Source organism: Rhinopithecus bieti, unplaced genomic scaffold, assembly GCF_001698545.2.
Source record: "Rhinopithecus bieti isolate Rb0 unplaced genomic scaffold, ASM169854v2 scaffold_21649, whole genome shotgun sequence".
In the NCBI taxonomy this organism is placed as follows: Eukaryota; Metazoa; Chordata; class Mammalia; order Primates; family Cercopithecidae; genus Rhinopithecus; species Rhinopithecus bieti.
In genome coordinates, this window is record NW_016811584.1 from 2239014 (window position 1) to 2263827 (window position 24814).

Genomic DNA, 24814 nt, shown 5'->3' on the forward strand with positions numbered 1-24814 from the left:
AAAAAAAAAAAAAAAAAACTAGCTGGGCGAGGTGGCGGGTGCCTGTGGTCCCAGCTACTCGGGAGGCTGAGGCAGGAGAATGGCGTGGGCCTGGGAGGCGGAGCTTGCAGTGAGCTGAGATCGCGCCACTGCACTCCAGCCTGGGCGACAGAGCGAGACTCTGTCTCAAAAAAAAAACAAAAAACAAAACAAAACAAAAAAAGAATGCTTAACTTATATATACCCTGTACACTAAGTGTTATGTGAGTGATGTGAATAAGAGTACAGGTACAGGCAAAAGGTCTTCTAGAAGATCTAGGGCTGGGGTTGGAAGGGGAGCTGGGAGGTGAAGGAAGGAGAAAAGAGTTTGGGTCAGTTGTGGAAGTCTTCTCAGTAAAACGGGCTGTGAGGAAACAGCATTTGAATGGACGAAAATTGAGGAGAGCATTCTGAAGTTCATATAAAAAAGATGTAGTGACTTTAACACAGACTCCAGAAGTCATCAGGGTCCAGTGACTGCCCAAGAACCCCATTCCAAGAATGCCTTAAGAAGTCCAATAAGCCTCTGTTTATTGAGTGCCCACTATGTGCTGATTCCTTTATGTGTATAATTTTTAAACTTTGTAAGAACCCCTAGCAGTAGGTGCTAACATACTCATTTTAAAGATGAAGAAACTCATTGAGTTTCAGTGACTTCCCCAAAGATGCACAGCTAGTAAGCAAGGTAGTCAGGATTCATATGCAGGTATTCTAGACCCAGGGCTTATATCTATGATGCCATGTTGCCACTCTAGCAATGCAGGATGGTAATGTGATTTGGAATCAGACAGATATACCTTGAAATACTAGCTCTGTCATTTACCATCTATGTCACTTGGTGCAAATTACTTTGTAAGGGAGTCACTTAAAGGAAATGCTCACTCACTGAGGTCAACTGATGCTGGTTTCTTTGCAGGGTAAAGGATTTAACATCTGTTGCTTCTCTTTCTCTGTATTTTAATCAATGATCTATACAAAAGGTTACTCTTTCCTCATAGATGAAAGACTCTAATGTTTACTTTTGCTATTCCAGCTAATGACTTTAGACATTTCTAATATTGATCATTTAAAACATCTTACTTAAAATGTCTTATGGCCATTGATTAGAAACTAGCCTCCCCCATATAACAGGAAAGATTTAGATAAGTCTAAAGAGCACAAGGTTGTTCTTAAATATAGGAGTCTCTGCCATCTAGAATATTGGAGACCAGGACCGTGTATTGTTAAAGAACAAAATAATACTTCTAGACATAGGAAGGAGAATAAAGATGATAATTCTATTATTGAGACTTTTAAAAATCTTGGTAAAAGTTTGCTTTTTTGAAAAAAAGCTTTAGATTGATCCTACCGTGCTTCATCTAACAGTGTCATCAATGAGCTCTCCTCAAAGACAGTAAAAGCCAAAGTTCTCTGAGCCAAGGGTCCCTGCCAGTTAAGCCAGCATTCAAAATGACCACAGCTACAGAGCTGGGGAGAGGGGAGGGGTCATGTTTGAAGGGAAGTCCTGCAACTGGTACCATGGCTGACCTTCACTTTCCTCAAGTACAAAACGAGGATAATACCTACCTCACAAAGTTTTTAAAGGGTTACAAGGCAACATGGGTAGTTTAATGCTTGTTGGTTAGACAGTAGTACCCAATACATTTAAGTTGCTTTCTCCTTCTCTTGGAGTTTTGGTTATTACTAGAGTGAAGAACTGGGACCCAAAGAGAAGAAATCAGGAAGAATTTCCTAATATCTAGTCATTTGATAATAGATTAAACCGCCTCATGATTTAGACTTAGGCAGAGGTAACGTGTAGAGTATGTTGCAGGGTGTTTGATTTTATGATTCTAGAAAAGGACACCACCACAAAAAAGTTAAAACACCACCATCTTCTTAGCAGGGTGAGGGAATGTTAAGTAAAAGTAACCTGCAACCTAGTAACTTTTGGGAAATTATGTCAGACCTAATAAAAAATTCAATCTTTATGTTAGGCTTTTCAGTAATCACTATTAGCCCATAATTTTTATCAAACATTTATATTAGGCTTAAATAAAACATTAACTTTTATTATTTTGAAGCTCTCCATTAAGAGGAAAACCCCTGGATCATGTTACCCTTTGTTACCAAACAGAAGATCTTGCCTTTCTGCAGTAACATTTCCATGATTTCAGTGTGTCCACTTTGGGCAGCAAGAGCAAGAGGAGTGAATCCATACGTGCTCTGTGGGTCAGGATGTGCCCCAGAAACCAGCATAAGCTTCACCATGTCCTCTCTGCCCAGTTTGGCTGCTTCGTGGAGAGCTGTCCTCTCGTTGGCACAACGCAGATTGACATCTGCTCCATAGTTGATCAGCAAGGCAGCCATGTCATAGGAGTCACGCAGCACAGCTGGGAAATGAGAAGTGAGGTGGGCATGTTCAACGGGAAGTTAAGACCAGAGCAGCATGTCTGCAAGTATCCCTCAGGCTTTCTGAAGGAGTTCTTCCCACCCACTCCCAGACCCCAACATTCTGTATTTAGGAAACAGATTGTAAAGTAAGGCATGTATCAAATAACACTGAGAGTGTTTTACATCAATGGACTATTTGTTTTTATGTAAGCCATGAGTAATTATTCATTGCTTATGTGGTTGAAACACAAATGTAAACTTTTCACTTATCTTTATTCTTCAAGAAAATGGGAACTTAATTATTCAGTACAGTCCTGGAAATGTTTGTAGCTCCTTTAAAATAAGAAAAAAAAACAAACAAAAGACAGCCCAGACACTGAAACGTGCCAAAAAAAAAAAAAAAAAAACACCAGAATCTACCCCAGAAAAATGAATGACTAAAACACAATTTAAACATGCATGTCTGGTGGGAGTGGTTGAGGCCATAGAAAATGATAGTTTTGGCCTATCATTTCTGCATTAAGACATTTTAGCAACATACCAAAGTATGTTGTGCAGAAAGCCCCTTAAGGTTCTGTAAAGAAAATGATGTTGTAGTTAAAAAAATACTAATAATAAAAGGCTTGGGAACACTGTGTGTGTGTGTGTGTATGTGTATGTAAATGTATATATCTAGGGTCTTATTCTGTCATCCAGGCTGAAGTGTAGTGGTACAATCATAGCTCCCTACAGCCTTGAACTCGTGGGCTCAGTCAATCCTCCTGCCTTAGCCTCCCAAGAAGCTGGGTCTACAGGCATGCACCACCATGCCTGGCTAATTTCTTTAAAAATTTCTGTAGAGATGCAATCTTGGTATGTTGCCCAGGCTGGTCTTAACCCCTGGGTTCAAGTGATCTTCCTGCCTCGGCCTTCCAGAGACTGGGATTACGGGTATGAGCCGCTGCTTTCAGCCAGCACTGTATATTCTATCACCCTCTTCAAGATTCACTTTGCATATTGATATATTGAAGTCTCTGAGGAATCTTGCAATGCGTTTGCTTAACTTTTTAACCCAGCATTTTCCATGACCTATCAATGGGGACATGCTGTTTGGGTACCACAGAAATGGAATCATTTGACCTGCCAGATAGGCTGAAGAGAGGAAAACTAGCTCTACCATCATTGTTCCAACAGGCTTCACAGCTTCATGGTTTTTACATATGTAATTTTTCTACACACAAGACAAATACTATCATCTAGACGAGGAAACAGGTTTAGAGAGGTTAGACCTGGCGCAGAGTTCTTTTCACTATACAGTGCTAGGGTGCTTTATGGTTTCTGCATGCTTTCTCAGAGAAGGCTCTTCTGCTCAGTGTTTTTTCTATAAAATGCAAAGCCTTAGAAAGCATCTTCAGACAAACCATGAAGGGACCCCAAATCCTAATTTTTGGCAGTACTCTGTTGGTCTCTTTTTAATTTTCGTTGTTTTTTTTTTGTTGTTGTTTGTTTTTTGAGATGGAGTCTTGCTCTGTCACCCAGGCTGGAGTGCAGTGGCGCGATCTTGGCTCACTGCAACCTCTTTTCTCCCGGGTTGAAGCGATTCTCCTGCCTCAGCCTCCCGAGTAGCTGGGATTACAGGTGCCTGCCACCACACCCTGCTAATTTTTGTATTTTTAGAGACGGGGTTTCACATGTTGGTCAGGCTGCCCTCAAACTCCTGATCGCAGATGATCCGCCCGCCCCAGCCTCCCAAAGTGCTGGGATTACAAGCTTGAGCTACCGCACCCAGCCTAATTTTCAGCTTTTATTTTGATAAAAGTTATACATGTACAGAACTTAAAGAGCCAATTACTGTGAAGTCCATCACTCTTTCCCTACAGTCTTTCTCCTTCTCCAGAGGTATCCTTTAGCTGATTCTTTGCTCTTCATGCCTGTATCTCTTAAGTAACCTGCTTGTATTGCTATTTGTTGATTTTTGGTTTTGGTATAATTTAATGACTTCTTACCATAGAAAATGATTTAACTTTTTTTCCTCCTGTCCCCACCACATGTGCACATTTCTCATCCCACCATCCTATTGTTTTTATAGTACAATTTTTGTTAGATAAATATTTACCTTCATGTATGTCATTCAAAGGTGGGCCATATTTACATTTCCTTTTCTGCACATCTTTTTGTTTTCCCTGGAGTTAATACTTGTCTTATGTTTCATTTGCTTAGTTTTCAATTTATCATTAATTGCACCCCAAACTCTCTAAACTGTCTACACCTCCCTTCAAGATGTCATTCCTAGCCCACCATGGTCTTGAAGAAGCCTCTACCTGGGGCCTCCTGACCTGTTCCAATCTGGACCTCAGTGCCTGGTCATATGTGGTCATCCTAAGATCGTTATTCCCCTCATCTTAGGGATCTCATTTGCCTCCCACCTGGCTTGGATCTTCTGTTTCCTGGATCCCAAGCTTTTGTGTTTCTGCTTTACTCCGATGTTGGTAGAACATTTGCTCCGTTAGCTTCCTAACGGCGGGGAGCAAGAACGTTTTTGAGATTTCCTATGTCTGAAAATATCTTTTATGTCTTTAATCTACTGTCAGAGAGTTGGAGCAAATATAGAATTTTAAGTTGGAAATATTTTTCCTTAGAGTTTGCAAAACTATTATTAACCACCAATTACTTCAAGCTTCTAGTTACCATTGAGATGTCTGAAACCACTCTGATTTTTCATCTTTTGTACATTATGTATTCCTTTTTTTCTCTCAGGAAGTCTGTGGAAACTTCTTTGTCCCTAGTGACTTGTGAGTCTCTCTCTTTTTTTAGCTTTTTATGATTTTTTTATTACAGTATAAAAGAGGCTATGTTCAATAAACTTAGAGTATAGAAATAGAAAAGTTTAATTCCACCTCTGAAATGATCTTTGTTAACATTTTCACATGTATCCTTGAATTATTTATTTCTACATATGTTACATTTTGAAGAAGTTTTTGTTACACAAAATTCTCTAATAATTGGCTTTTCTGCATTTATACTGTGAATTCACATTTAGAGAAGGATACTTAGACCCCCAAGATCCTAAAACACCTAACTTTATCCATCTCACTATTCACTTATTAATTATTGGCACCAAATGTGTACAAGGAGTCTTGCTAGCTGCTGAAGTGCTGAATCAGTATGAATTCTGCTAATAAGCATTTATAATTTGCCACAGAAAGTGCTCTCATTGCTCTAAGACTAGAAACAAAGTGCTGAGGGGATTGGGTCTTTTACAGTTCATTGAACTGGCACTTAGTATGGCCCTTTATTCTGGAAACACTTGTCCTTCATTTTAGGAAATCATTTTCTTGACTTATTGCATTGGCCATATACCACCTCCATCTTGTCTGTTCTCTCATTCCTCTTATTCACATGTTGCTCCTCTTGGATCATCCAGCTAATTTTCACTTCTTTCCTATTTTCCATTTCTTATTTTATTCTTCTGGAAGCTTTCCTGAACTACATCTTCCAGCATTGTTTGGGTTTTTAAAATTTCTGCTCATATTTTTAATTTTCAAGAATATTTTGTTTTCTGATTTTGCTAACACCTTATTCTTATTAAAATGGTTTCTCTGAGGAAGTTAATGACAATTTCCCTTTATTTTCCCTAAATAATCTTAAAGTTGCTTAACTCTGTTGGTTGAAGATTTTCCTCAGATAGCCTTCACCTATTTGCTCATAATTAAAAGTTGGAGACTAGAAAGCTGGTTGGAAATTTTAAACAGAGGGTGGGGCTTGAGGACTGTGGGTTTAACAATAGGTTGATATGTTTGGGCCACTTACTGGGAAAGCCCCAATGTTACTATCTTTAGCTCTTTCTTCTTGGGCTGGTCAGATTCCTCCAGAGAACCCCCCTGCCTGGAGGGTAAGGGCCTGGCTGCCAGCCTTCTAGGAGGAGGGCTGGGCAGTCTCAATTATGTTTGCTTAATTCCTCCAGTGTTTTCAATCTAGTACTCCCACCCTCACCTAAAGTTCCGTGGTCCAGAGACTCTCTGTTTAAGCTATGCAGAGAATAAACCTCCAGGATTCTACTGGGGTTGGGCAGGAGTGATCTAGAGATCTATCTGCTTCTTAATAGTTTTCAACCAACTCTTCTGTTTCAGCTGCCTGCCCTTCACCCATGCTCCATGAGGTAATTCTGCTCCCCTCTGATTTCTTATATCAGAATTAACTGGCTTGATCAAGGCACCATGCAAAATGAGCTGCTCTTAATTGAGCAGAAGTTTTGCATCAGGCCACCTCACAGGCCAGCCTATAGAAAGCTTCTGGAGGGTCGGTACCCATGTCTGGTCAGTTGGGAGCAGAGAGACAGTGCTGCAACTATGCACAAAAAGCTGCCTTTGAAATTTGGGGGCATGAAGGAGACTCAGTGCCACAGACTCATTTTCAGAAACAAGGTATTCATTTACCTGTAAGAAGAGGAGAATTGCCTTCAAAATTCTTAGCATTTGGATTGCAGCCATTGAGAAGAAGAAAAGTGGCATTTTCTAAGAGGCAATTGCTGACAGCCAAAAACAGTGGCGTTTCACCATTGTGAGTGGTTTGCTCCCACAGACTGGGGTCTGAAGCTGAAATAAATTCATCATACCACATAAGTTAAGACATAGAAATGAATGTTAAATTTATCTCTTAGAAGCATCAAGAAGAGTCAAAGGGAATTTACCGCTTAGGGTTATTTCCAAAATTTTCTTATTTAATTGCACTGCAGCCTTATGCAGAGGAATCCAGCCTATCTCATCTGCTTCATCAAAAGCAGAATGGTACTTGGTTAAGTGTGACAATGCATCTTCCTTACCTATTAACAAGTCAAATGAGAACAGATTCACATTTGGCACACCTACAAGGAAGCCCATATTGCTTCCTGAATTCTACCACCAAAGTTAATGCATAACAACAGAATTCTAGTGCCACCTTTTATGAAAGACAAATGGCATACGACAGACAGTAAGGCCTGTCATCTAGCATTCCACACCTGGGCCTGTGAACACCCCCAGCATCTTGTTACTTATGAAAAAACAGCTATGTCTAGGAAGGAACCCAGGAGCTCTTTGCTACGTTGAGCTGAAGTATTTTTTCCCAGAAAAGCGTACATCAGACTCTTGACAATAAGCTGTGGACCCCCATGGTGTTCAGCATGGAAGAACCTGCTTCTAGGCTTTCTGAGCTTTGAGGAGAATGCTGCCAGCTGTCACCATCACATCTTTCCTTTTTTTTTTTTTGAGACAAGAGTCTCGCTCTGTCGCCCAGACCGGAGTGCAGTGACGTGATCTCGGTTTACTGAAACCTCCATCTCCTGGGTTCAAGCAGTTCTCTTACCCCACCCTTCCGAGTAGCTGGGATTACAGGGGCCTATCACCACACCCGGCTAATTTTTTGCATTTTTAGTAGAGATGGGGGGTTTCACCACATTGGCCAGACTGGTCTTGCACTCCTGACGACAGGCGATCTGCCTGCCTTGGCCTCCCAAAGTGCTGGGATTACAGGCATGAGCCACTGTGCCCAGCCAATGTCACCATCCCATCTTACCACAAGTTAAAGGGAAGAGAAGAGGAGGAGTACTTAACTTTCTCTATTGTTTCAACTATCTTCTTATAGTCAGCACTCAAAAAGGAATGGGAGCTGCACAGAAGAAAATACATATGTAATTCCAAAACTGAGGAGAAAAAACTGTTATCTGATAGAAATCAAAAGGAAAGGGGAACAGTAGTAGTAGTGGTTAATCCAGGATGAACTTTCACAGGAGGCATTGACTGAGGCGTAATAGAAATACTTCTATTTGTAGGCCGGGCGCGGTGGCTCAAGCCTGTAATCCCAGCACTTTGGGAGGCTGAGACGGGTGGATCACAAGGTCAGGAGATCGAGACCATCCTGGCTAACACGGTGAAACCTCGTCTCTACTAAAAATACAAAAAACTAGCTGGGCCAGGTGGCGGGCACCTGTAGTCCCAGCTGCTCGGGAGGCAGGAGAATGGCGTGAACCCGGGAAGTGGAGATTGCAGTGAGCTGAGATCCGGCCACTGCACTCCAGCCTGGGCGACAGAGCGAGACTCCGTCTCAAAAAAAAAAAAAAAAAAGAAATACTTCTATTTGTAAAATGTAATGTGGCCCTTAACAAAATTCTAGGGAAACTCCTTCACTATATCTGTCTTCCGCATTCGCCTGTTAGCTTCTTTAGGGCAAGGACTGTGTGAGCCTGGATTGCAGTAGGCCTTTAATCAGTGTTGACTGAACTGAATCAAGCCTGCCTATGACTGAAATGTCACACTATCTCATGGTAAAATTTGATGGCCACTATAGAATGTCAATGATTCTAGTGTAATCTATTTTAAAAAATAGTAAATAAAAATGGTGTGAGTTTTAAAAAATATTCAGTCAGAATGTGTGCTCAGAAAACGCTATTAGCAGTTAAGTAACACTTTTATTATTTAAGGCTTTAAATCTCAATTTATGAATCTTACATTATTTTAAAACCTACCAAATAAGGATTGCCACCTTCCATTCTTTTTTTTTTTTTTGAAATGGAGTCTCACTCTGTTGCCTAGGCTGGAGTGCAGTGGCGCCATCTTGGCTCACTGTGGAGTAGCTGGGACTACAGGTGCCCGCCTCCACAGTTGGCTAATTTTTTGTATTTTTAGTAGAGACAGGGTTTCACCATGTTAGCCAGGATGGTCTCGATCTCCTGACCTTGTGATCTGCCTGCCTCAGCCTCCCAAAGTGCTGGGATTACAGGCATAAGCCACCACGCCCGGCCACCTTCCATTCTTTAATTATTTAATGAACCCAGGTTGAGGAGAATAAATTCCCTTGGATACTCTGTCCTGTTTACAATTTGGTCAATTAAGTTATCTTAAACATTTAAACCTTCACTCATAGATTTAGTATTGTATTAGTTTTCTATAGCTGCTGTAAGAAGTAACCATACACTTAGTGGCTTAAAACAACAATAATAAAACAAATTTATTATCTTACAGTTCAGTAGTTCAGAAATCCAAAACAGTCCTCACTGAACTAAAATCAGTGTGTCAGCAGGGCTGTCTGTGTTCCTTCTGGAGGCTCTCGGGGAGAATCTATCGCGCCTTTTCTAGCTTCTAGAAGCCACCCACATTTCCTGGCTTGTGGACTCCTTCCTCCATCTTCAAAGCCAGCAACGTTGGGCTTAGTCCTTCTAACACTGCCATCTCCCAGGTGGTCTCTCCTGCCTCCCTCTTTCACACTTAAAGATCCTGTGTTACACTGGGACCACCTGGGTAATCCAGAATACACCCCCTATCTAAAAGTCAGCTGATCAGCAGCCATAATTCCATCTGTAGCCTTACTTCTCCTTCGCCATGTAAGCTTCCAGAAATTAGGACATCTTTGGATGGGACCATTACTCCACACGTCACAAGTATGTTCTAGTTTTCTGATTCCTTCAAGTACCTGAGTAAATCAGCAAGCCTGCCTAAGTATGATACAATTCCTGCAAGTCTAATCAAGTAAATGCATAACCACAGTCAATTTCAGTTTCTCTGAAACATTTCAGTACTCCACTTAGCCCAACTCTCTTATACCTTTCAACCTAAAATTATTAGTCAGTTACTCAGTTATGCAATTTACGGTTTTAGTTATATGGTTAATATAACAGATAATCTAATAAGGTTAATTGCTTCATAAAACTTTAAATATTTAAAGATTATTTTAAAAACTAATCCTAAATTGAACACAAAAGTATAGAAACAGTGTTGGTTAAGAGCACAGACTTTAGAATCAGACTGCCTGGCTCTTCACTTAACTAGCTCTGTGACCTTGGGTAAGCCACTTAACTTTTCTGTGCCTCACTTTCCTCCTCTCTAAATAGGGATAATAATAGGACCTACCTCATAGAGAGGTAATGAGAATTAGAATTTAAAAGTTAGTATTTATGAAGTGCTTAAAATAACATGATACATAGTGATCACTCCATGAGTTTGTTACATTTTTAAAATACTATATAGGTTTGATGTGCTTCATCATGTCTCTATTTAGTTATGAAATCTCTTGGGGTTAAAATACGTTTTTCTAGTTTTACATCCAGCAGGCAAAAAGAGATTACCATCCCAAGCAAACTGGTTTATCACCCCAGAAGAAATGATGGTTACTGCCTCAGGAGACCAAGGTTGCTGATTGGCCAGAGAGCACGTGAGCAGGTATGCTTGACTGCAGACTGCCCATATCCAGGACGACTCTTCTTACACCCCATACAGGGTCCAACTGGTCCTTTTTCAGTGTTGTTCAACAAAACTCTGAATCTACACTTTCAGAAGTCTCGTTCAAGTTTATGGAATTCCTTTTGATTTGAGTAGATCAAAGACTGGACCCCGTCCCCACCTACTCCACTAAGGTTGAAGATAGCTAACTTCCTGTGTGTCCTGGTTGGATTTATGCATTTCTTCAATTCCCAAAGACAAGATGTATTTGAGTTTTTCTCTAGCCCTTCATGTCCTCATTTCTTTCTTTCTTCTGATTTCCAGTCTGTATCACCTCACCCAGATTTGCTGCTAACCTCCTTCAGATATTTTATTGCCTAATTAAATTCTGAATTATTTCCAGATTATTCCTGTCTAGTCAGGCACAATATCTTACAGATATTTAATTGACAGCTCCTTGGAGTCTGACCCTCCTGTTTTTGTCACAACACTAGATTTAAGCTAATGACAAGTGTCAGCTGTTGAATACAACACTTAATACTACATTGCCAATGAGAAAACCATTACCTCTCATCCTTAGGTGCATGTTGTGCTGTTCCTGGCTTATAAATATCCTGTAAACTCTGTTGAATGATGAACTGGGTGTCAAAGTCTTCATCTGTGTCTTCATCGCTGGTGTAATTATCCATGTGAAACGTGGACAGGTTTACTGTAAAGTCAGAGTGAATTAAAATTATTTTTCCAGTTGTGAAGAGATCAACTGCTTAAAATTACAAATGAAATTCAGAAACCTAGAAAATTGATTGGATTAACAAACAAAAAATACACAAAATTTAGGCAACAAAATATTCATTAAAAAATTTCCATAAACTTAAGAGTTTTCTGGACTGCCACAGATTCAACAAAATTAGAAGTTTCCATGAGTAGCCATTGACTTAAAGGAAAACCACCTTTCAAATAAGACTTCGGTTAGTGCTACTCTAACACTGACAACACTCTGATTGATCTGTTAAACTTGGCTTGTGAATTCTTCACAGTGATTGTAGCACTCATCCAAAATCATATTTCCTACACACAGTGAGTGATGCTGAAAATAATATTTTACTTAATAAACATTAAAAATAAACATGTTACAGAAACAAATGTAGTCTCATAATTACAACATAGATTCAGCAGCAGTAAAAACAAATGTATCTTACTAGGCAATATCTAAATGGTTTTAAAAGAAAATGTCAGTTTTAGCATAGAATACGTTTGGTCACATTTCAAAGACTTTTTACCTTTTGTTTTATCCTCTAGGACAGCACTGAAGTTTTCACTGTTAAGGACTAACACATGTAAGCCTCAGAATTTTCATTTATATTTAGGATCTCCTCTCCCCTGTAGTGACCATTCCATTAATAGCTTTACTATAAATACTTCATCATAAGACAGTCTGGCACATTCTCCTTGTTTTTTACATGTGGTTTAGCTCTTTTTGGAAACATGATCTCTTTTCTTCAGTGCTACATTCATCAAATTTAAAGGATTAAACATTTTATTCCTGGAATAAAATGTTTTTGCAGGGGGTTGGCCATGCAGAGAATTCGTTCTCTTAAGACTCATGCACATAGCTACTGCAAACCACAATCAATTTTTCATTTAAGAGAACCCAAACATTTTGCTCTGACCCAATTATCCAAAGTGACTGTCCCAATGTACTAGATTCACTAGGTAGCTGTGACTACATTTTCCTTAGGTTACAGAACTGTGGCCTTAAGTGTGCCTGGAATCCTAAGGGAAGAATTCACTCTACACAAGATAAAATTTTGACCAAAATTCTGTTTTGTTGAAATATTTTTCAATTGTTAATATACACTAAAAAAAAAAAAAAGGGACCACTTGACATTTCAAATTAAATATGAAGCAAATGCTGAGAAGCACACTGTCACTGCAGGTGTAGAAGTTGGGACTGCCCTCCAGCCGTCTTACTGCCTTTGCAGGCCAGCTTTGCAGCTTTGAGTTTCCTTTCCTAGTCGCAAGGATGCGGTGAGAAATGGAACCGATGTCTTAAAGGTAAGAAATGAGGTGTAGTTGTGTAACTGTTTTAATATTTTCCATATTTACAATTTCTTAATTTATGTATTTGAAATATTTATGTATAATTAAGGTAGGAGAGTGGAAAGTAAACTATACTGAAGCTGAAGGAATGACTTAACATTTGTGAAGGAGATAATTCCTGAGATTTGTTAAATTTTATCCGTTTAACCCCAAATCTATTTTCACATACAATCAAACTTCAAAAGTTCTCCTCAGAGAGGAGAACAATGCAATGAGCGTTTGCAAAGACCATTTAAAAGAATAACACCAAGATACTTGGTTTTAGAATGTATATATTTTAAGTAGGACAGGTTTTTTTTTTGTAAACTTTTGGATGTTTTATAAATTTGTCCAATTTAGTCATCCAACTGACAAAGCAAAGCAACCCCACGCTTGATCCAGTGCTGAGTAGGTTGGTCTGTTTTTAACAGCATTGCAATGACAAAGTTAGTAGAATGTCCCGTAGTGGAAAGAGTTCCTTTACGTTCACTTGTCTTGTAGAGGGGACAGACATAGGCATCCGACTTTATAATCTGAGATTTTTGAGCTTGAAAAAAAAAAAGAAACATATTCGTTTGATAAAGGGGAAACAGCCATTAGTACTAAAAGAACTACTTATCTTGTAATAAAATGGCCAGAACTACATCTAAGATCATAATTGTGATATATGGAGGTTTTACAGCATATATACATATATCTTTTTACAGTACATACAGTATTACGATTGTGAAACAAGGCAAGTATTTCTTTTTTTTTTTTTTTTTGAGACCGAGTCTCACTCTGTCGCCTAGGCTAGAGTACACTTGCACAATCTCGGCTCATTGCAACCTCTGCCTCCCAGGTTCAAGTGATTCTCTTGTCTCAGCCTCCCAAGTAGGTGGGATTATAGGCGCCTGCCACCACGCCCCGCTAATTTTTGTATTTTTAGTAGAGACGGGGTTTCACTATGTTGGCCAGGCTGGTCTCAAACTCCTGACCTCGTGATCTGCCTGCCTTGGCTTCCCAAAGTGCTGGGATTACAGGCATGAGCCACCACGCCTGGCCTAAGGCAAGTATTTCATATCGTGCATGATTCTAGGTGTGGAAGACAGGAATAGATTTTAAAGTTCTGACCACTTAGCAGGCATGAGAAAACTCAAGAGGATTTGGGAGGGAAGAAGGAGAAGGGAGGGAAAAAGGAATAAAATACAGTATAGGTAGTGGGGGAGACGCAAAAGGAGAAATACAACTGCTTAGAGCGCTAATCCGAGAAACCCACACAGAAGCTGGCGTTTCTAATTGTTTTTAGCAGGTAAAAAGAAAAACATGCCAACTTTTACCAATTCACGAAAAGAAACTATGTACAATCCCCAAAAAACCAGATATAAGATATTAGGAGTCTTTCCAAACTAAGGTCACATTTCTCATAGTTATAACTGAACCACATTCATAATGAGAATATTTGATAGGTTGGATGGTGATTCTGGGTGATCGGTAAATATTTTCATTTAAGAAATTGTTGTTATTTAAGAATTAAAACGTTAGGGAAGAGAAAACAAAAGAATGAGACTTTTTTTCCAGACTTGTAGAAAGATGATGATGGCAGAAGCAGGGGAGGAGCAAGCAGTTTCCTAAATGGGACAAAATTGGCCCTCACCCCATGTGGCTGGCAACATCTATGCCTTGGGGCACCTGGCTGGCTCCTAGGCCTAGAGGTTTCTTATAGCCAGAAAATGCTAGTCACTATCTGGAGACTGTGTCAAGCTAATTTGTGCCTCTGAGCAATGTGCAAAGGGAATTCAGAATATGGATGGGCAGCTGTTCAATCTGTGAACCCCCTTGTAGAAGTGGGGGGAGGGCTGAAAAGAATGACATATCCCATAGGCTAGGAGCATAAAAAGCAGCATGGTATTCCCAAAATAATATAAATGCCATACACACAAAGGGATAATAATAATTTCTAATGTAAATATTCTATCAATGTTTATTATAATTGAGCTAGATCCTAAAAGGTTTGAGCAAAAACTTATTTTGGGGAGCAGTATATAATATCCATCCTTTTTCTCCCTGAACTTCATATAAATTTTGTTGAGAGAATATTTACTTGGTTTTATCCATATGATGGGCATCAGGTCAAACAGAAGTTTGGGATGTTGTTCAGCAAGCAATCCACTGTAAAGAGAAATTGATAGAAATTATTAGAAATAACTTCTGAAATTTGCTTCTAAGAAAAATTGCTACTTACATATTGGCTTTTACTAGAAGAAAGTACTAGAGACATAGAGAAAAAAATGTAAAAAAAGAAAATGAAAAAATGGCAATGAAGAATTGGGAGAAACAAAAGAAAACGATGGGACGGCAAAGGGTAAACGGTGGACACTTATCAATGGCTGCCAATTTTTAATGACCGCCCATGAGGCCAGGGCTCCAAAGGAAACTTTCTCTCCTTCTCTTCTCTCTATCCCATATATTTTAAACAGGAATAGTATTGCTTAATTTCCTGAGTGAAGCAGGAAATTCAATATTTATTGTAAATATTTATTTATTATCAAAATGCAAGAAAAGGCTTCCCATTCACTAACAGAAAGGTGAACTTCATTATAACTGTAAACTGTTTAAAAGTGAGGTGGTCCTACACATTACAAAATAGAAGGCAACTGTTATAAAATGGAATAAGCAGGAAAATAATTTCAGCTAACTTCTCTACTAATAAGACTACTGAAATATTGACTAAAAATTATTCAGCACCTAAAAATAACAACTCATCAGTTGCCCCAGCCTGACTAATGATTTATGTGAGAGTTCTGATATTATTACTTGCCTTAAAAGAAGACTTTTTTTTTTAAAGCAACAGATTGCTTATCTTATCTATGATTCAGCTACAAATGAAGAGGTCCTGGCAGTTGAAACCACTGACCTTTCTCGGTTCCAGTGTGCGCCATCGAGGTACAATCCGTGAATATAAACACCATCATCTGGCGATGTGTCAGATGTGTCAGATGGGATAACCTGAAGGGACAGGCACACACTAGCAGTGATCCTCTCCAGACAACTTCATCTCATAAAGAACACATTAGCGAAATATTCAGAACACATTCATGGAAACTCTACTGTATAATAGCTTGTTAAACTATACATTTTTTCAGCCATCGTTTGTAAAAAAGTATAAAAGTACTTCTTTTTTAAGTACTTTATCAAATGTTACTGTACCTCATAATAGTTTTTGCTAAAGAGAAGAACACCATTGGATTATTTAAATCAAATATTACAGTATATAAAAGTTCTATCTTAGGGATAGCAAGACAAATATTCTTACAACCCAAAGAATGAAGTAAAATTGCTTACAAATGGGTTACAATATATAAACTCGGTTTAAATACATGACTTAATGTAACGAAATACTGTTGACCTTAAGGAGTTACTATACCTCAAATTCATATCCTAGCAAATCAATAGGGGTGGTATATTTTCTGGCATAATTCTGCATAGCTCCAGTTAAAAAGGCCTGGGTGAAAAAGAAACCTGACAGCCAAAACACACAAGGTTTTCCTGAATTATACCAGTCCTATAAAGGGGAAACAAAACACATTATGTCAGTTTTTAAAGTTATATAAGCACCACCTGATGTACAATTCCTGATTCTGGTTTTTGCTTATGTTGTCCACATTTTCCATCACAAGGCCCTCTTCCCCGATGTCAAGCACACAGCCTGCCTTGGCCCTCCCACCTCTTTCACCTTCTAGTTACTCTTCTTGGAAAACTCAAAACAATTTGAGCATTAACCTGAATGAAACATAGTTTGAAGAGTCAAATCTTCTGCAAAAGCCAAATGTAAATTATTTGATGCTTTATTATATCACCCCACTCAAAAGCAACCACGGTTAGACATCTTACACATTGTCTAATTATAGACCTCATTCGTTGATTCCAGTTCCTTAACCCTGTGTGTGTATATATATATACACATGTATTTTTTTTTTAGATGAAATCTCGCACCATCACCCAGGCTGGAGTGCAGTGGCATGATCTTGGCTCACTGCAGCCTCTGCCTCCTGGGTTCGAGTGATTCTCCTGTTTCAGTCTCCTGAGTAGCTGGGATTACAGGTGTGCACCACCACATCTGGCTAATTTTTGTATTTTTAGTAGAGATGGAGTTTCAGCATGTTGGCCAGGTTGGTCTGGAACTCCAGACTTCAAGTGATCTGCCTACCTCGGCCTCCCAAAGTGCTGGGTATGAGCCACACCGTGCCTGGCCACCGGGGCTGGAGGTATGACTGGCCAGGTGTGAGCCACCGTACCTGGCCCCAGTTCCTTAACTCTCTTAAACCCTTGTCTCTGTGTCCACTGCCCTCACTCCAGTCCATGGTCTTCTTTCTGTACTAGTGCGTGTGTCTTCTTGCTTCTTTCCTTTCTGTTCCATCTATCCAGAAGACTGTTGCCAGAATATAACTCATTGTGCAGAGTTTGGATCAGATGTAGCATCTTGCATAATTCTTCAGTGACCTACCAAATTGTTCAGTGACACACCAAATTAAAGCTTAAACCTCTTGGTCTCCTATTCAAGATGCTTCACATAAAGCAAAGAAACAAACCAAAAACACAGATACTTCACAATCCAGCCCCAATGTATTTTCAGTTCTATTATATCTCTTTTACTTCCTTTCGGGCACCCTGCATTCTAATCTGGACTGGACTATTTGCTGGTCTCTGTGCCGGTGACATTTGTTGTTTTTCTGCCTATCTTAAAGTGATACTACCCTTCTCAGTCCAAGCTTCTCAGTCCAGGCACATCTGGTGGTAAAACACCTAGGCTTGCAGGGTAGGCTGGTGATTCACACCTGGCCAGTCATACCTCCAGCCCCAGTGACTGATTCAGAAATGGACATGTGACCCAATCAAAGCCAGAGATGCAGAAACTCTTGCTGGGACTTTTGGAGAAAAGACTCACTCTCAGCTCCTCGAAGTTGTGTGAATATAAGGCCAGAGTTGCTGTTGCTATCTTGCTACCATCATATGAGAACCTAACTGAGAATGGAGTTTACCCGAAGGGAATAGAGACAAGAGATGATGTGCAAGAAGCCAGGACAAGATATCCATGTTTGCACCCTGGTTGAATGTTACCTGAAGCCAGTTTAGCTCCTGGAGTTTTCAGTTACACGAGGGAACTTTATTTTGCTTATGTCAGAATTTTGTTACTTATAATGGAATCAATCCAAAGTGATACAGTGCCTTTTATCCCACAAGCTACATAGCGATCTCTTTTTCCTTTCTTTGCAGTATCGAAACCATTCATTCTTTAAATCCAGCTTAAATGCTACCTCATCCATGAAACAGTCTCTGCTTTCTTGTGCCATAAGAACTCTCTCCCTTCTTTGAAATCGCAGAGCATTTTACATGTTGGTCTTTTATGGAACATCCCTTACTATAGTGTACTAATTTTCTTTAGATACATGGCTTGTCTCCCTGTAAGCTCTTGGCAGCGTCAGGACAGGACTTTTGTTATAATTATGTTTTTATCACAGAACACGCAACAAGGTGCTTTGAATAAAATAAGGTCTCAATTCATATTTATGGAATGAACAGATGAATCAATGAAATGAACTTTGTCTCTGGGCAGGCAATATACTCTGGGAAGAAGCCAGTTTTGCCCCCTAGGAGGAAGAGAACAAACTGCTGCTGGAGATGCTGCAACAGTACAAGCTATCAGGTCAAGAATAGGCACAGAAAGAGATGAAGTCTGATGAGGGCAAAACCAGGCAGAGCAAACACCAAGCACAAGAAGGCTGTAAAGGCCCACAAGGCAAGCATTTAGAAAACTCACTCGCCCATGGCTCCCTTTATCCCAGAGTGTCCTTAGTGTCTGTGGTCAGCTACTTGTACTATCTCTGAATAAGCTACCATTTACTAAGTGCTTAGTACATGCCAGGCACTGTGCTAAGCATTTCATATGCACTGCCTCATTTACTCTATAAAATAACAGTGAGTTGAATGTTTCTCTCATTTTACAGATGAACAAACTGGGGTGCAGCAAGATGAGTAACTTGCTCAAAGTCACAAAGATAGTAAGTGTTAGATCAGGATTTATGCTGGGATTTTAGGCAGTGTGCAAAAAGTTTTTTTGTTTTTTTTTTTTTTAAAAAGGCACAGGAGGAGAGAATGTGAAGATGCTATGGACTGAATGTTTGTTTTCCTCCAAAATTCACAGATTGAAACCCTCATCTCCAAGGTGATGGTATTTGGAGATGGAGCCTTTGGGAGGTAATTAAGTCTTAAGGGTGGAGCCCTCATGATAGGATTAGCACCCTTATAAGAAGAAACAGAAGAGACATTTTTTTCTCTCTGTCTTTTTCTCTCATCATGAACCAGGAGAGCCGTCACCAACAACCTGACCATAATGGCATCCTGATCTTAGACTTCCCGGCCTCCAGAGCTGTGAGAAATAAATATCTGTTCTTTAAGTTGTCCAGTCTATTTTGCCTTTTTTTTTTTTGAGACGGAGTCTCGCTCAGTGGTCCAGGCTGGAGCGCAGTGGCCGGATCTCAGCTCACTGCAAGCTCCGCCTCCCGGGTTCATGCCATTCTCCTGCCTCAGCCTCCTCAGTAGCTGGGACTACAGGCGCCCGCCACATCGCCCGGCTAGTTTTTTGTATTTTTTAGTAGAGACAGGGGTTTCACCGTGTTAGCCAGGATGGTCTCGATCTCCTGACCTCGTGATCCGCCCGTCTCGGCCTCCCAAAGTGCTGGGATTACAGGCTTGAGCCACCGCGCCCGGCCTATTTTGCCTTTTTTATAGCAGCCTGAACTGACTAAAAAGATTGATAGGGTGAACAGTGAGAGAGAAATGAAGAAAGGGTAGTCCTGATAAGTAACAACTAGGAAAGGGCCCCAGGTGGGGGAGAATAATTGTTCTGAAAAATGTCTAATTACAGACAATCCACTAGCAAATCTTGTTTTCAAATACCTTGCTCTGCCTGTAGCCCGAGCAGCACCACCTCGTTCTGTGTAGCTCCTCTAGCACCACCTACAAAACTTCCCTCCAGCCCCTGGTTCTTTACAGATAGCCTCTTCTCTGCTTAGCTGCCCACTGCACTCTTGCAACGTATCTTCATACTTTCTCTAATAAATCTGCCTTTCTTTACCTACGACTGTCTTGGTAAATTCTTTTACTGAACATGACGCTGGCCCCAGACAGTTGCACCCAAGAGAGAAAGAATAGAAAATTCAGATGACTCGTTTGCTTAACTTATTAACTCTAAGAACCATTAGGAGGTAAAGAAGAGTCCAGGAGAAAGAAAGATAATGAGAAAACTATAGCTTCTGTAAGGGTAAGAGAACAATGGAGGAAACCCTTTCAGTATTCTGTTTTATATTATTCCTTTTGTTAAACATATAATCTACATGAAAACTCCTATCAATTAAAATAATACAAAAGAAAATGGGCCTAAGATATGAATTAACAACACACACACACACACACACACACACACATACACACACACACACCCCCCACAAATGGCAAGCACACATACAAGCATAGGCTCACTAGTCATCAAAGAAAGTCGAATGGAAACAGCAAGATATGGTTGACCTAACAGATTGGCAAAAATTTTAAAGGGATATAGGAGAAAGTCTGTTCTGCTACATTCTTACAAGCACTGGTTATTTTATGATTAGCTTATACAGTGAAACAAATAAAGCTTTTGTACAATAAAAAGGCAATTGAATACTGAAAGATCATATACCTTTGTGAACTTCCAAAAAAATAGTTTTGGGATTTTCCCCACCCCTTACTCCTTCATAAACATCAACCATAGAATGGGCACAGGCAGTGGAGTTGAGAAGGAAAAGCAGTGTTCTGTCTGATGTTTATGCTGGGAGGACAGCAGAGGGGGCATTCAAAATACTCATCTTTTCCCTGGTTTTCTGAGATAAGAGGCACTGATTTAAAGACAATAGCCAATTATTGATAAATCCAAGCCTCTGGCCTATAATCCCAGTGCTTTGGGAGGCCAAGGTGGGAGGACTGCTTGAGGTCAGGAGTGAGGGACCATCCTAGGGTACTTGGTGAGACTCCATCTCTACAAAAAATAAAACTAGCCAAGTGTGGTGGCACATGCCTGTAATTCCAGCTATTCAAGAGGATCCCAGGATTTGGAGATTACAGTGAGCTAAGATCACACTACTGCACTCCAGCCTGGATGACAGAGCAAGACCCTGTCTCTAAAAATAAAAAAAATAAAATAAAAAAATTCCAAGCCTCAGGATTTTTGACTTACCATCAGTATTAAAATCACAAGACGGGACGCTTCTGGCCTTGGTTAAACCCACCTGGGAGGTAGGTTTGTGAGCGTGAGAGGACGATCTGTACCTCGGGGACTGAAGTATGCTTATCCAGGTGGGCTGCCTCGAGCCTCGATCCCACCCCTGCGCTGGGTGTACTACAGACCTCCACATGTTGGACAGTAGGATTCAGCAAAGAATGAGTCCCACATCCTCTTTTCATCCATAAGCCACTCTTTCCAACTGCTTTTCCACCTCCCATTGTCCCTATGTCTACTTTACTGCTCAATCTGGATTTTGGGGAACCTCCTCCCAAAAAGGCATTAGAAGGAAATGCCAAGCACCGAAATTTTGTCAAGAAGCGGAGGCTCTTAGAACGGAGAGGCTTTCTGAGTAAAAGAACCAACCCCTAGCAAGGCGCTTAAGTTGCACTCTGAACCTCCAAAGAAAGGGGAAGCTCCGACGGTGGATGGCACTTGGAAGACCCCTTCCTTCCCAAAAAAGAAGAAGACAGCTGCCTCTATCAATGGGTCAGGACAGCCCCTGGACAAGAAAGCTGCAGTGTCTTGGCTGATCCCTGCTCCTTCAAAAAAGGCTGATTCTGTTGCTGCTAAAGTAGATTTGCTGGGGGAGTTCCAGAGTGCCCTTCTAAAGATCAATAGTCACCCAACCCGCTCTCAGAAGAAGGGCTCCCAGAAGAAATCCTCTAAGAAGAACCATCCTCAGAAGAATGCCCCACAGAACTCCACCCAAGCTCATTCAGAGAATAAATGCTCCGGAATATCCCAGAAGTTGCCACAGAAGATGGTGGCAATTGACTGTGAGATGGTGGGCACAGGACCAAAGGGGCATGTTAGTTCCTTGGCTCGATGTAGCATTGTCAACTACAACGGAGATGTGCTTTATGATGAGTACATTCCTCCCCCCTGCCACACTGTGGACTACCGAACCAGATGGAGTGGTATCCGGAAGCAGCACGTGGTGAATGCCACACCCTTCAAGATTGCTCGAGGCCAGATCTTGAAGATACTCACAGGGAAGACAGTGGTGGGACATGCCATCCACATTGACTTCAAAGCCCTTCAGTACTTTCACCCCAAGTCCCTCACCCGTGACACCTCCCATATCTCCCCCTCAACTTGGAAGGCTGACTGCCAGGAGAATGCCACCATGTCTCTGAAGCATCTCACCAAGAAGCTGCTAAACCGGGATATCCAGGTTGGGAAGAGCGGACATTCCTCTGTGGAAGATGCCCAGGCCACCATGGAGCTGTACAAGTTGGTTGAAGGCGAGTGGGAAGAGCACCTAGCCCAGAATCCCCCTAAAGACTAGTGACAGTGGGGACGCTGGTGATATGGGGAGGCAGAGGCAGCGCCCAGGAGAAACAGGGCAGCGGACCAATGGACGGCTCCACCAGCTCCACATCTTTGGAAGCTAGATTTGTGGCGAGAGAGAAGCTCTATTCCAGGCTTAATACCCATTGAAATTTCACCTCAGGTGTTGTGTCCTGTGTCTGGTTAAGTGTCCCATGGAAGGGGGAGGCCTTCACGTCAGAACCCAGCCCTGTACCGTTTACTTCTTAAATGGTGCTAACCACAGGTGTTCCAGCGTGCTGTGTGCCAGTTAAGATTTTTAACTCTCAAGGGGCAGGGCATACTGGGAAATGTGGTTTCCCAAACTGCCTTATCACTTGGGTGGACATATGTCTCCTTTTATGCCTTTTGGTTTGAGTAATTAACAGCATCCTCTTCCACACTCAGAAGTGTTCTAGTTGGGGCCAGGCATGGTGGCTCATGCCTGTAATCCCAACACTTAGGGAGGCCAAGGCAGGTGGATCACCTGAGGTCAGGAGTTCAAGACCAGCCTGGCCAACATGGCAAAATCCCGTTCTCTACTAAAAATACAAAAAGCTAGTGGGGCATGGTGGCGGGTGCCTGTAACCCTAGCTACTCAGGAGGCTGAGGCAGGAGAATCACTTGAGCCCAGGAGGTGGAGATTGCAGCGAGCCGAGATCACGTCACTGCACTCCAGCCTGGGTAACAAGAGTGAGACTCTGTCTCCAAAAAACAAACCAACAAAAAAAGTGTCCTGGTTGGATAACAAATTGTGTAATTCTAGGGCTTAGGCTTAAACCTGTACCTTTGGCAGGGCGCAGTGGCTCACGCCTGTAATCCCAACACTTTGGGAGGACGAGGTGGGTGGATCACAAGGTCAGGAGATCGAGACCATCCTGGCTAACACAGTGAAACCCCATCTCTACTAAAAATACAAAAAATTAGCCGGGCGTGGTGGCAGGCTCCTGCAGTCGCAGCTACTTGGGAGGCTAAGGCACGAGAATGGCATGAACCCAGGAGGTGGAGCGTGCAGTGAGCCGAGATCGTGCCACTACACTCCAGTCTAGTCCACAGAGCAAGACTCCATCTCAAAAAAAAAAAAAAAAATTGTGTGGTCCCTTTCCATGTCACAGACTCTGCTTTTGGCTCAGAGTCTGTATCTAGCCTGTGTCAGGATATTGCCTGTTCTTCCCACCTTGACTTCCAGAGCAGCCATCGCTGGTGAGCTTTAGTTCTCCTTAGGGTTCCAAGGCATTAAAAGTAAGAGTGTAACTTGGAAATCAACTTTTGTGATTTAGGAAAGCTGTCTCTTTCCTAAGGTAATGGGGGTTTATTTCATTTAGGCCCCAATTGGTAGGTTTTAAAATAATTTATAAAGTGTTTTAATAATTTGGTTGTCTTTTTTACCTTGCTAAACCAAGCCTCTAAAAACTCAAATTATTCCCTTGATAAATTTTTATAATGGAAAAGCAATTATGTATGGTTTCTTCTTTATGTTAAATAGCTCTATCACAAAGTATCGTGGGGCTGTAGTTTCCTTAGGGGATTTCCAGGGTCACTGGATGACACTAACTGGGGCCCTTCCTGGAAGTCATTGAGAACTGACCAAGCCACAAACACATGTGACACATACGGTGCCTTGTCCTCATCCCTACCACACATCAGAGCTGGGCATGGCAGCTCATGCCTGTAATCAGCTACCCTGCAGGCTGAGGCATGAGGATTCCTTGAGCCCAGGAATTTAAATCCAGTCTAGGTAAAATAGACCCCATCTCAATTTTTTAAAAAAATAACAAGCACACCTAGAATGACACCCCAAGCCATGCAACTTCTGGCCCCACACACACAGGGTATGTGACCAGGAGAGTGAGGTAGAGAGAGTGGGCATGAAGGAGGGGCAGAGCAGGGGAGAAAGGGTGCTTGGTGACGACAGCCTGGTCCTGCTGCCAGCTCTTGGTGGTACACACCCCATCTTGGGAAAGAGTCGCCAGTCTGACCTTGTGTCCAGGATCATTATCTGCACTTTCTTGAGAGAATGCAGACTCCATGTCTGCACCAGGACTTTTGCATTCTTGAGTGGCTGGTCTGGTTCCAGGGGCCAGAGTCACAGTCACAGCTGCCTATAGAAGGGAATTTCCTGCAACCAGACCAGACCCAGACGTGGTCTTGTGGCCTGCACTGTGGGATCTGTTGCACAGACAGCCATTATGCTCTGAGCAAATTGGTTCCTGTGGGGCCCAACATATTTAATGTCCATGACTTCACAAAAGGGTGCCAGGTACCCTTGCACAGCAAGAAGTGAGAATAGTGCAAGGAGGCCACAACAGAAACTGGTAGGAATACACACATGGAAGCAATTCTTAACTACATTGTAATCAGTAAATGAAGATAACTGTGATATTCTCATTAGGGTACTTCTTAGCTGAAACAAAACTAGCTTTGTCAGGCCGGGTGCAGTGGCTCACACCTGTAATACCAGCACTTTGGGGAGGCTGAGGCAGGAGGACGGCTTGAGCCCAGAAGTTTGAGACCAGTCTGGGCAACATAGTGAGACCCATCTCTACCAAAAAAAAAAAAAAAA

General features: G+C 41.3%; 2 protein-coding genes and 1 pseudogene across 3 annotated transcripts in view; 1 reads left to right on the top strand and 2 right to left on the bottom strand.

Annotated features, from left to right (window-relative positions):
• The window catches only part of ASB14 (ankyrin repeat and SOCS box containing 14), an 18294-nt gene extending 6419 nt beyond the window's left edge, over positions 1 to 11875 (bottom strand). The window contains exons 1-6 of the mRNA XM_017894151.1: positions 11843 to 11875; positions 11130 to 11271; positions 7961 to 8016; positions 7061 to 7192; positions 6807 to 6965; positions 2145 to 2390 (exon numbers count right to left, since the gene is read on the bottom strand). Coding sequence (XP_017749640.1) covers positions 2145 to 2390; positions 6807 to 6965; positions 7061 to 7192; positions 7961 to 8016; positions 11130 to 11251 — 715 coding nt within the window. The 5' untranslated portion in view covers positions 11252 to 11271; positions 11843 to 11875. The remainder of the gene's footprint in view (positions 1 to 2144; positions 2391 to 6806; positions 6966 to 7060; positions 7193 to 7960; positions 8017 to 11129; positions 11272 to 11842) is intronic.
• A 1041-nt stretch (positions 11876 to 12916) lies between these two features.
• DNAH12 (dynein axonemal heavy chain 12) overlaps positions 12917 to 24814 on the bottom strand; it is a 245562-nt gene continuing 233664 nt past the window's right edge. The window contains 5 exon segments of the mRNA XM_017894137.1: positions 12917 to 13188; positions 14725 to 14792; positions 15538 to 15629; positions 16048 to 16185; positions 20988 to 21288. Coding sequence (XP_017749626.1) covers positions 12998 to 13188; positions 14725 to 14792; positions 15538 to 15629; positions 16048 to 16185; positions 20988 to 21288 — 790 coding nt within the window. The 3' untranslated portion in view covers positions 12917 to 12997.
• On the top strand, positions 21168 to 22750 carry LOC108543599 (interferon-stimulated 20 kDa exonuclease-like 2 pseudogene; annotated as a pseudogene). Its single transcript, XR_001889616.1, has one exon. The product of XR_001889616.1 is annotated as an interferon-stimulated 20 kDa exonuclease-like 2 pseudogene (transcript).